Source organism: Ambystoma mexicanum, chromosome 6q (genome assembly GCF_040938575.1).
Source record: "Ambystoma mexicanum isolate Mex_15411 chromosome 6q, UKY_AmexF1_1, whole genome shotgun sequence".
Lineage (NCBI taxonomy): Eukaryota > Metazoa > Chordata > Amphibia > Caudata > Ambystomatidae > Ambystoma > Ambystoma mexicanum.
The window spans coordinates 1,124,509,530-1,124,522,446 of record NC_090937.1 but is presented as its reverse complement, the minus strand read 5'-3'; the positions used below and the strand labels follow the sequence as shown (position 1 = coordinate 1,124,522,446).

Sequence of the window (12,917 nt, the reverse complement as noted above, 5' to 3'; positions counted from 1 at the left end):
CTCCGGGCGCAGCCTACCCCGGATTCCGTCGTCTCCGCGGCAGCCAGGAAGAAAGCGGGGGGGGGGGGGTGCGGCCTCCACATCGACTTCCCCGCCGGACGGCGAGGGAAAGAAGTTGGATGCTATGGGACGTAGAGTCATCTCGTCGGCAGCGACGACGATTAAAGCGGCCAACGCCTTGGCTATCGTGGCCCGCTACGACAGGGAGCTCTGGTACAAGATAGCTCCCCTGCTGGATTTTCTGCCGGACGACAAGAGGGCGGAGGCCCTGGAGATCCTGCAGGAAGGTGAGGTGGCCTCGGACCACGCCATCACCGTGGCGACGGACATTGCCGACACTGGGTTCCGCCAGCTGGGCAACAGCGTTTGCCTTCGACGTCGTGGATGGCTCAAAGCTACGGACTTCCGGCAGGACGTCCAGACCAGAGTCCTGGACATGCCCTTCGACGGGAACAACCTGTTTGGCAAGACAGTGGACGATTCCCTTCAGGCCATCAAGGCGGATACTGAGACGGCCCGGGCCCTTGGAGTCCTGCAGCAACGACGGACGCCCTTTCGGAGCGGCGGAGGCAAGGGCGCCTCCAAAGGTTCCGGCGGCGGTTTCGCTTCCTACCGTCAAGCGGCCCGCTCGTCGTCGCAAGAGGCCTACAGAGGACGAGGCAAGTCTAGCGGACCCCGCCGTCGTCGCCAAGGAGGTCAAGGCGGCAAGGCCACGTCCAAGCAGGATTGAACCGGCCGTGGGGTCGGGCCCCCACCGAAGCACCCCGGTGGGAGGCCGGCTGGCGGGCTTCGTCAGCGTGTGGGAGTCCATCTCCACCGACCGTTGGGTGCTGGACGCCCTGGCCCGGGGCCACGCGCTCGAGTTTCAAAGAAGGTGCCCGCGCGTCCCCCCCGTGGCCAGGAAAGAACTTCACGTCCCTCAACTTCTCCTGGAGGTAAAGGCGATGCTCAGAAAGGGCGCCATCGAACTCGTCCCAAAGAGGCTTCGGGGCTCCGGAGTCTACTCGAGATACTTCCTCGTGAAGAAGAAGACGGGAGGATGGCGCCCCATCCTAGACCTGCGACGTCTGAACAAGTTCATCAAGGCGCAGAAGTTCCGGATGGTCACCCTCCAGCACGTCCTGGGTCAGCTGGAGGAGGGAGACTTCCTATCGTCGTTGGATTTGGAGGATGCCTACTTCCACATTCCCATCCTAAAGGGGCACCGAAAATTCCTCAGATTCGTGGTCCAAGGGCGTCATTACCAGTTCAAAGCCCTTCCCTTCGGACTACGGTCGGCACCCAGGGTATTCACCAAGTGCCTCGCACCGGTGGCGGCGCAGCTGCGCCGCGAGGGGATTCACGTCTACCCCTACCTGGACGACTGGCTCATCCGCGCCAAGACGAGGGAGCTCGCCGTGGTCCACACGGCAAGGACCGTCCAACTCCTCACGGACCTGGGATTCTCCGTGAACTACGCCAAATCCCACCTGGTGCCCGCGCAAGTCGCACTGTTTCTGGGAGCGAGGCTCGACACAGTGTCCCGTCTGGCCTCCCCGTCGGAGGAGAGGACCAGGACCATCTTGGGCAAGGTGCAACGGATGTTGGTGGCCGACGCGGCCAAAGTGAGGTCCATCAAGTCCCTCCTCGGGATGATGTCTTCCTGCATCTACCTCATTCCCATGTGCAGGCTCCGGATGCGCCCGTTGCAAGAATTCCTGGATGCGCGCTGGATCCAGACGACGGGCAGCTTCGAGGAAAGGATCAAGCTCGACGAGAGTTTCCGACGAGCGATACGATGGTGGGGCACCCGCGCGCATCTGACGGCGGGCATGGACTTCCAGACCCCAGCCCACCAGGAGACTGTGACCACGGATGCCTCCCTGGAAGGGTGGGGAGCGCACACCGAAAATCTGCACGCAAGGGGACTCTGGCTCCCGACGGAGAAGTCCCTGCATATCAACGTCCTGGAGCTCCGTGCAGTGTTTTGGGCCCTCAGGTCCTTCCTTCCGTCCCTCAAGGGCAAGGTGGTGAGGATCTTCACCGACAACACCACCACCATGTTTTACATCAGGAAACAGGGCGGAACCAGGTCCCCAGCGCTGTCCAAGGAGGCGCAGGACCTGTGGCATTGGGCCGTCGCCCAAGGGATTTTTCTGGTGCCATTTCATCTGGCAGGGATAAAAAACACCGTCGCCGACTCACTCAGCAGGGAGCTGCGCTCGTGCCACGAGTGGGAACTACGGCAGGATCTGGTGGATCGCCTCTTCCGAAGGTGGGGCACACCCCAGATCGACCTGTTCGCGACGGCGACGAACACCAAGTGCCGGAGGTTCGCCAGCAGGTTTCCCCAGACGAGGAGCATGGGCGATGCTTTCTCGTTCCCCTGGGAGGGCCTGTTCCTCTACGCGTTCCCTCCCTTGCCTCTGCTAATCCGGCTCGTCAACCAGCTCAAGAGATCACGGTGCAGGATGATCCTTGTCGCACCTGCGTGGCCGAGGCAGATATGGTTCCCGGACCTTCTGGACTTGTCAGCGTCCCCGCCGATCAAGCTGCCGGCGGACGCGGATCTACTCTCCAGGGTGGGAGGCGCCATCCTCCACCACGACCCGAAGTCGCTGAACTTGCAGGCCTGGCTCCTGCAGCGCTAGAGTTTGGAGGATATGACATACCGGCCGATTGCAGAGAGGTTCTTGCAAAGGCCAGGGCGTCCTCGACTCTTAAATGCTACGGACACAAATGGAAGAGGTTCTCTGTCTGGTGCCACGCACAGAAGATTAACCCTCTACGGATTACGGCTCCCCAAGTACTGCCGTACCTGCTGACGCTGGCCAAGGCTGGTCTGGCACACGCGTCCATCAAGATTCATCTTGCTGCGATCTCCCGATACACCAGAACCACGGGGCGGACGTCCTTGTGGTCTCATCGTCTGGTGAAAGAGTTCATGAAGGGACTGTTCAGATCGTTCCCGCCGGTGAAGGCTCCGGCCCCGGCGTGGGAGCTCAACGTGGTGCTGACCAAGCTCATGGGACCTCCGTTCGAGCCTCTGCACTCGGCCCCGTTGAAGTTTCTATCGTGGAAAACAGCTTTTCTTGTGGCCATCACCTCCGCACGACGAGTGGGAGAGATCCAGGCCCTTTCCTGCAAGGCCCCGTACTTGACTTTCCACGACACGAGGGTAGTGCTCAGGACGCACCCCTCCTTCATGCCCAAGGTACCGTCGGACTTCCATCTCAACGAACCCTTGGTGTTGCCTGTGTTCTTCCCGTCGCCTTCGTCGCCGGCTGAGAGGACTTTGCACTCGCTGGATGTAGCTAGAGCGCTGAAGTTCTACGTGGACCGCACGAAGGGTTTTCGGAAGACGTCACAACTCTTTGTGAACTTTGGACCTGTCAATCAGGGGAAGGCTCTCTCGAAGGCTTCCATCTCCAGATGGCTCTCCGGCTGTATCATGTACTGTCACCGGTTGGCAAACCGACCGCTGCCTGGCCGTCCGAGAGCCCATTCCACCAGAGCGATCGCAGCTACCACGGCGTTCCTATCTGGTGTGCCCCTGCTGGACATATGCAGGGCTGCTACGTGGAGGTCGACGCACACCTTCACGAAATTCTACTGCGTCGACCGGGATTCCAGGGAGGAGTCCAGTGTCGGCCAAGCAGTGCTGCGCAACCTGTTCGCCTGAGGTGAGCCTGGTGAGGAGGTAAGATGCTTAATGTTGAGTTGATGTGATGCTTAATGTTGAGCCTTTGCCACCTCCCGTGGTTGTGCATGTGTGTACTGCTATATATTCTTTATTCATGAGCATGTGAATCCATGCCAGACCCCATGCTGGAGAAGGAACAAGTTACTTACCTGTAACTGTTGTTCTCCAGCATGGGTCTGGCATGGATTCACATGCGAACCCTCCCGCCTACCCCTCTGCGGCTCTTCACTTGGTCATACTGCCACTTCACGTGCTTCCAAATCTGAAGATGGCTGCCGGAGGCGGTGCTTAGGTAGAGGGCAGTCATTGGCTGTGGTCAGTATGACGCAGAGACCAGTGATTGGTTATTACTACGAAAGACAGATCAGAAACGAAACTGATACTGGTTTTTTCTTTACCGAGGATTCCCAGCCTGACGACGGGGAATATTCATGAGCATGTGAATCCATGCCAGACCCATGCTGGAGAACATCAGTTACAGGTAAGTAACTTGTTCCTTCAAGATGGTCACTCTTTCTCAGATCCTTCAGGCCCTTCAGCTTCAGGACTGGTTGGTGTCATTGGACCTCCAGGATGCTTATTTTCATGTGCCGATTCATCTCAAACACAGAAAATACCTGAGGTTAGCGGTTGTCAACTCACATTATCAATTTCGAGTCCTTCCATTCGGATTGACCTCCGCCCCGAGGGTCTTCACCAAATTGATGGTAGTAGTGGCAGCACACCTCAGGAGAGGGGGAATTCATGTCTACCCCTATCTGGACGATTGGTTGATCATAGCACGATCTGCCGAACAGGCACTGGATCACCTGAAAGTCACCTGCCATTTCCTCCACAGTCTGGGCTTCTCCCTCAATTTCAAGAAGTCACAAATGACACCTTTTCAACGGCTCCAATATATAGGAGCTGTGTTAGACACATCCCTGGGAAAGAGCTCGCCTCCCAGGTCGAGGGCTGAAGACATTCTTCAGATGGTTTCCAAATTCCAAAACACCCAAAATCTTCAGGCTTCTACGACTTCTTAAGGTTGCTCGGCCTCATGGCATCCTGCATCTTTCTGGTGCCTTGATCCCTTCAATGGGCTCTAAAGACTCAATGGTCCCTGTTCTCAGGTCGAATGACGGATCTTCTCCAGATTCCGAACAAGGTTCGTCAGGATCTTTTATGGTGGACTTTTTCAGAGAATATTCTGAAAGGAGAACCCTTTTGGCAGACATAGCCGGAGATTACAGTAGTGACGGACGCCTCACTAAAGGGGTGGGGAGCTCATGCCAACGATCTGACAATCAGCGGTCGTTGGTCTCCATTGGAGGCCAAACTACACATCAACCTTCTGGAGCTGAGAGCAAACAGACTAGCGCTGAAGGCTTTCCTTCCATCTGTCAGAGGGAAGAATGTCCTGATAATGATGGACAACACAGTAGCCATGCATTATCTAAACAAAAGACGAGGTTTAGGGTCACTACATCTGTGCAGAGAGGCAATGCAACTCTGGTATTGGGCAATTCAAGAAGGAATCTCTTTAACAGCAGTTCACCTAGACGGGGAAGAGAATATGACTGCAGATGCTCTGAGCAGGCAGAGCACAGTGTCCCACGAATGGGAAAGGGCTCAGGAAGTCATTCTAGAGATCTTCGCCCTTTGGGGAACCCCTCAGGTAGACCTATTTGCGACCGGTATCAACCGAAAGTGCGAAAGGTATTGCTCGAGGGAATTTCCCCCGAGAGGAGCCCTGGGGGACGCGTTCGTGGTGGAGTGGAATTTCCCACTATTGTATGCGTTCCCTCCGATTCCCGTCATTCCTCAAGTCATCAGGAGACTGAGACGGTTCGGGAGCCGCATGATCCTAATTGCCCCGGATTGGGCCAGGAGAATGTGGTACCCGGACCTTCTAGACATGTCCATCTGTCCTCCAGTACGTCTTACTCTGAGAGAGAGAACCTTCTCTCTCACATGGAGGGTCAGGTTCTCCATCCAGAGGTCAAAACGCTCAACCTTCATTCTTGGTATCTGAAAGGCTGAGATACAAGGATTGGAACCTTCCAGATGACGTTATAGAAGACCAGCAACAAAGTCTCTAAACCGTTGCCATTGGAAAAAGTTTTGCAACTGGTGCAGAGAAAGGAATGTCGATCCTTTTCTATGTTCTATTCCGGAAGTACTATCTTTTCTTCTGACCCTAGCACATAGAGGTCTAAATGTTGGAACCATTAAAGGTTATCTTGCAGCACTTTCCATCTTCAAGCGCTCGTCGGAAGAATGCTCCTACTTCAAAATTCCTTTGATAGTACAATTCTAAAAGGACTCACTAATGTGTTTCCTCCTCACCCATTTCAAGTACCGATTTGGGATCTCAATTTGGTCCTAAAATTCTTAATGTGTGCTCCTTTTGAGCCTTTGCACACTTGTCCATTAAGATTACTAACATGGTAAACTGCTTTCCTAGTTGCTCTAACATCTGCAAGAAGAGTGAGCGAATTGCAGGCACTGTCTTCTGCACCACCCTATACTGTGTTCCATAAGGACAGAGTTGTGTTGAAGGTTAAACCCTCATTTTTACCAAAGGTGGTATCTTGAGTTTCACTTAAATCAAAAAATTGTGTTACATGCATTCTATCCTCCACCCCATCCTATTAAGGAGGAGGAAAGATTACACAGGTTGGATCCAAAAAGAGCTTTAAGCTTTTATATCTCTAGGCTTTCTAGGCTTAGATTGGACAACCAACTGTTTATTGGCTACACAGGAAAATAATTGGGTCAATCAGTAACAAAACAGACAATATCATGCTGGATTGTGCTTTGCATTTCGGAATGCTACAGACTGGCGGGAAAAGACCCACCAGAAGGCTTAAGGGCTCATTCCACCAGGGGCATCGCTTCGTCTACAGCCCTGCAAAGAGGTGTTCCTACAAGGTCCATTTGTGAAGCAGCGACTTGGTCATCGCTGCATACTTTTTCAAAATTCTACAACCTAGATGCTTCCCAATTTAAGGAGATAAATTTTGGTAGAGCAGTCCTATACTCGGCCATCTGAAGATATTAAATATATATATATATATATATATATCTAATCCCTCCTCCATAAGAATTATCCTTACTGCTTTGGGAGTCTATCAAAGATGAGGAATACGTTGGAGGACCCAATCCACTTGAAGAACAAGTTACTTACCAACTGGTAACGTTCTTTCGATTGGATGTTCCTCCAACGTATTCCTCATCGCCCTCCCAACCTACCCCCCTGTAGATTTTCCCCAGGCTGTTGCCACTCCAACTCTCGCAAGGCAAAATACCTGTCTAACGGCACAGTCTGCACAGTGGAAAATCGATAATGAAAGGGGGAAAAACAGAACTGAGGCCAATGGGCGCCACGTGTGCTACTTATACACCCGATGATGTCACCCTCGACGGAGGCCTTCGAGGGACCATCGACTCGATGACATCGACGCAGGGTGCCCTCTGCCGATATTTCTTTCCGAAGCAGCTGAAGCTGGATGGAATACATCAAAGATGAGGAATACGTTGGAGGAACATCCAATCGAAAGAACGTTACCAGTTGGTAAGTAACTTGTTCTTTTTGCATGCTTCATGGGAGACACCCCTTTAAAGGTGTAGTGTTTATGCAAGATAAGTTAAGTAAAAGATTAATTTACCTGCCTATCTTTAGTGCCTGCAGTTTGAACAGGTTACCCTTTTCCCAATAGGAAGATGAGGGTTCCATTTTAAAAAAAGAAAAGAAAGAAATGTACATACCAAAGATATTTGACTAATATTGTGAACAGAATGCGTTCTCTCGTTTTAGGTGATGGAGCAAATGATGTGAGTATGATCCAGGTTGCAGACATAGGAGTGGGTATTTCCGGTCAAGAAGGCATGCAGGTAATACAGAAGTAGTTCTGTTTGTGAGAAATGCATCACAGTTAAACATTTGTTGTTACTTGTTCTTTTATTTGTAGATGCATTCTTTTTTAAAAAATTTTAATAACAATATCAGCACATAGAGCAAAATTGTGTTTTGCTACTGTGAATCGGAAATTAAAATTGATTTAACACTGTGCATTTAATGTCTGTGACCACATAGTGACACACACTTGAAAATAAATGGGTGAGCCGGTGTTTGAGGTAAGACCCATTTGTAATGGTTAATTTCCTCCCACAGATTGCTCATTTTCCTAAATACCCTCCATGAAAGAGATTTAATCCAGAATTCTGTATTAGACGTGAGAGGGCTCTTTCAAGACTCACGGTGCAATTGGTGCAACTTGCAATAGAAGCGACGCACCCTGTTCATAAGGGCGCACCGTAACCCATTTAACATTTTGAATATGCCCCATTCCCTACCCGAAGGTCTCAGATTTGAATCATTGCAGGGCATGGAACCATCATATGCCTTTTTCAGAACAGTTTCTGTGCTTTTTGGTGTTTGTGTTTGGACTCTGCCATTGACAGCTGTGTGTCCTGGCAGTTGAAATACTCGAAGGCAGTCAGATGGTGTTTGAACAAATGTATTTTGCTGCGCTTAATAATCTTGTCATGATCCCCCATGCTTCAAAGTACCGTCTGCAGTCGGCTCCTGTTTTCCCCAGATGTCTGGTGCCACAACGCTTCCACAAGTAGAAGAGAAAGAAAAATTCTTGCTCCAGCAGTCATTCCTACTCACAACACCTTTCTTCTTTCACTTCTAACAAGCAGCATGGCTACACCACCTATAGAATCAAAAGAAATTGATGATGAATATGATGTGTTTAAAGAAGTAGTTCAAGAGACAACTACCATGTTAGAATATATTAATTTGATTGGTATGTGTAAATCTCTCTTCAAATGGATTGGGCCCTCCACGTATTCCTCATCTTTGATATTCGATATCCAGCTTCAGCTGCTTCGGAAAATGTCTTTCGGCAGAGGGCGCTGTGCGTTGATGGTGTCAACTTGATGTCCCTAGAAGGCTTCCGTCTCGAGGATGTCCTCAAAGGCATACATAGCACGCGCAGCACATGTTGGCTTCAGTAACTATTTTTTGGGATAGCTTTAACTTCGAGAAATACTGCATGCTTATTCACTTTTGTGACGACTTTATTTCAAAAGAAAAATTGAGAACATTTCTTCATCAACACCGGCAACCCCGAAGACCGGGTTCAAGAAGTGTTGTAATTGTGGGTCGAAAATGTCATTGACCGATCCTCATCGTAAATGTTTGTGGTGCCTCAGGATAGACAAAAACACCTCAGACTGCTCCAAGTGCCAGTCGATGATGGGCAATGCCTTGAAGGAACGAAGGGGGAAATTAAAGGTATGTCGAATCCCTAAAGCTCCTACCCTGGCCAAGAAACCTTCGACCGACGAGTCAAGAGGCTTATCTCCTCGGAGGAAGGTTAGGCGGTGGAGATCGAGAAGTGGCTCTCACCATTCCTCATCATCGTCGAAGTCTAAGAGAAGGCACCATAGGTCGTTGTCCTCGACTTCGTCGGACGCTTTCCCTGAGCGGGTATCTTTCCCAACTAAAAAATCCATTCCGGCTGAGTGGGAGGCATTCAGAGAAGAGATGCTCAAAATATTAGAAAAACAGAAGCCTCCAACCCGTGCTCCTACCGCACCTTTGAAAGAAGCAAAAGGCTCGACCTAAATCCTGCGCGCCTTCTAGCCCGGGACGAAAGCCCGATCCACATTGGGAGCCTTCGAGGCCTCGATCTGATGATGTAACATCGAAGGATCACTCGAGCTGAAAGTATAAGTCGAGGTAGTCAACACCATCGACGCCAGCGCTCCTTCGACGCCAGCCAAACCATTGGCTTCGACGCCGAAGGCATCAACGCCAGCTGCTCCATCGACTCCGAGCACCCCACTAAAGCATACTGCGCCAGTGAAAAAAGTTTTGACGGCTCATCCAGCGTCTAATTAATTGTTCATAAAACCTCTCCTACCAGAGAAGACCTATGTATCTCTACTGAGAAAAGACTGTTTTAAGTCGATTACTTCTATTTATGAGGAGAATGATCCCTCAGATGTCAAGGCTCCATTTGGTCTCCAATTTGGTACGCCAAATGTACCAGAGAGTTTTTGCGAGACCTCAATGACAACCTACAGACAGCAAGTGGGGTGGACACCTCACCAGAGTTATGATGATATGTCATTTGTATCGCGCTCATACACACGTGTTTCAAAGCACGACAAGGCAAGGGAGGGGAACAAGGGAGGACAAAAACAACAATCTTACCAGGCCGAGTGACATTGAGAACGTGCAAGTGCAGGGGAGAAGGAAGGGGGAAAGTGCAAGGGAGAGGAGAGAGGTGGAAAGTGCTGAGCAAGGGATAAAAACAACTGGCAGTGCATCCAGCAGGCTGGCAAGTGCAAGGTTTAACACACAGACAATGGGTGTCTGATAAGTGCAGGTAAGGGGACTGTAGGCTTAAAGATACAGACCTAAGTGCAAGGGTTGCCAGGAGGCAGTGCGGTGTGTGGCTTTGTGGGCAGGGACCTGGGCCCGAGATCAGAGGGTAGCCAGGTGCACTGGACCCGAGACGGACAGATCAGTAGGGGAGAGGAAAAGCGAAGACAGAAGCAAAGAGGAAGGTCTTGAGGTGCTTCCGGAACAGACATGGTTCTCCTCACGTTTCACAGTGGCAGGGAGGTTGTTCCAGAGGGAGGCCCCTGCCGAGGAAAGAGATCTAACCCCAAATTGTTGCTTGGAGAAGCGACTGACCGTGAGGGAGTTGGCGGTGGAGGAGCAAAGAGTTCTAGTGGGAAGGTATTTACAGGAGAGTTGCAGGTATTTAGGACCTAGGCCCCAGAAAACTTTGTGGACAATGCAGAGGGTCTTGAATTTAACACTTGCAGCCACTGGGAGCCAATGAAGAGATTTCAGGGCTGGAGAGCTACAATCCCAGGAATTGAGGCCAAGGACACGTTGTGCCGTCCTGTTCTGGATGAGTTGCAGAGGGCAGAGAGTAGAAGCAGGAACATTTAGCAAGAGGCTGTTGCAGTAGTCTAGCCTAGAGAGAACCAGAGCTCTAGAGACAGTAAGCTTCTGGGGGAAGGAGAGGAAAGGAGAATGCCTTTGAGGAGGTGCAGTTGCTAGTTTGACTTGTTATTGACATTGGCGATGTGAGGAGAAAAGGAGAGTGTGGAGTCGAAGATGACTTTGAGGTTCTTAGCCACACACGTGGGAGCAGGAAGAGGGCCAAGGGAGGCCGGCCAGAGAGTGACAGGAAAGGAGGGTGCAGGTGTGCCGATGAGGAGAATCTCTGTCTTACTGGCATTAAGGCAGAGATCATTGGCGGCACACCACTCCTGGATGGCCGACAGAGTCGGGGATGAGGGATGGAGAAGTAGTGGAGGGAAGTCTGAAAACGAGCTGAGTGTCATCCGCATAGCACTCAAAGTTGGCGCAGAGAGCGGCATTGCGGTGGGTGCGGGTTGCCAGGTATTGGTTGAACAGCCAGAGAGAAAGGTTAGATCCCTGGGAACACCACAAGTGAGATGGAGGAAAGGAAGGACCCAAGTTAGACTTGGCCTGGTTGATCATAGAGGTAAGAGGTCAGCCAAGTCAGGGCCTGATCGGTGATAAGCAGGTTATCGCGGAGACGGTTGAGCAGGATGCCAGTGGTTGACCGTGTCAAAGGCAGAAGATAGATGAAGTAGGATGAGGACAAGAAGGGATGTTAGCCAAGGTTGAAGAGCAGGTCTTCGCAAATGTTCAGGAGAGCAGTTTCCGTGCTTCTGGTAGCTCTGAAGCCAGACTGATGGCCATGGAGACAACCAACATAGTCGGTGTGAAGATTAAGCTGGGAGATGGCCAGCTTTTCCAAGAGTCTGCCCATGAAAGGAGTGATAGAGAGCTAGGTAAGTGGGGTCGGCAGTGGGTTTTTGGAGAAGTGGGTGTACAAGAGAGTGCTTCAGAGGGGAGGGGAAGACTCCATGGCGATGGAAGGGTTGCAGAAGTCGGCCAGAGTCGGAGCAAGGGTGTCAATGTGGTCCTTGGTGATTTTTGATGAACAGGGAAGAAGCTGTTCTGACGAAACTTTCATAGATCGGACTTGTCTGGAAATCTCATCGAGGAGAATGGAGGAAAAGATGAGAAGGAGGGAGGAGAGGAGGCTGCAGGGAGGGCCAGAGGAAACCGAGAGATAAGGGGTGGGAGAGGACAAGAGGGTGGACAGCATGTCTTGGGTTTTTAAGATGAAATGAGAGGTCAGGGCCGTGCAAAGACCATGGGAGGCGACAGGAGAGGTAGAAACTGCTGCAGGGTTGGCCAGCTCCTTGCATATTTGAAAGAGTTCGGCTGAGTTGTTAGATGCCGCAGAGACACTGGCTTGGATATGGGCTCTCTTCTTAGTGCGGACAAGGAGCCGGTATTGCCTTTGGAGCAGGCGGCAGGCCAGTTTGTCAGAGGATGCACAGAAAGCCTGCCATTTCCTCTCAGCCACCCTACACTTGCATTTAAGGGTGACTAGTCGTACCAAGAATTGCACTTGGCTTTGGACTTCAAGCGGATCCCCATGACAGGGGCAAGAACATCAAGAGTATCAGAGATGGAGGAGTAGAGCATAGAAAGGGCTGTGTCAGGATGTCAGTCACCCCGAGGTAGGGGAGGGGGAGAGAAAGTGGTAGCGTAAGCCTCAACTGACACCCGCTTCATGGGTTAGATGACCGAGAAGGTAGGTGGCAGTATTGAAATAGGCTTGGCCTGAGGGGTAGCAAGGGAGAGATGGGAGGAAAGGAGTTGGTGATCACTCCAGGAGAGAGGATTGATCAGAGGGATAGAGAGGGGGTGGTCTGAGGAGATCGGAGCATCAAGAGCGTGTCCTGCAGAATGAGTCGGGCCAGAGGGGAGAATAGAAAGAGATAGTCACAGAGGTCGTGGAAGAGTCCGGATGAGGGACAGGGAGCATCCAGATGTATCTTGAAGTCTCCAAGAAGGAGGAGTTGAAAGGTCAAGGCCAGGAGGGAGGATGTGAGAGGTCTGCCCACTCAGGGAGGAAGGAGGAGATCTGAACAGGTGGCCAAAAGAGGGTATCCACGTTAAGAGTGGCCAGGAGAGAGAGAGCCTACAGACAAGTCATTCAAAAGAGGAGTAGGCCTGCGTAGGAATAATAGCGGCAGGGATACACTCCGGGAAGATCAAGGCTACACCACCTCCAGAACGGGTGGGTCTGGGTGCAGAGAGGATTTTGTAGCCATCAGGGACGAGAGTTTCAAAGCTCGTCACAGAGCTGGCCGTGAATCGTGTCTCTGTGAGACT

The 12,917-nt window shown here is 51.5% G+C and overlaps 1 protein-coding gene across 2 annotated transcripts in view; it reads left to right on the top strand.

Moving 5' to 3' along the window:
- The window catches only part of ATP10D (ATPase phospholipid transporting 10D (putative)), a 2,065,840-nt gene that overhangs the window by 1,493,250 nt on the left and 559,673 nt on the right, over positions 1–12,917 (top strand). For both annotated transcript variants that reach the window (XM_069631716.1, XM_069631715.1), the window contains one exon: positions 7,482–7,558. In XM_069631716.1, coding sequence (XP_069487817.1) covers positions 7,482–7,558 — 77 coding nt within the window. The remainder of the gene's footprint in view (positions 1–7,481; positions 7,559–12,917) is intronic.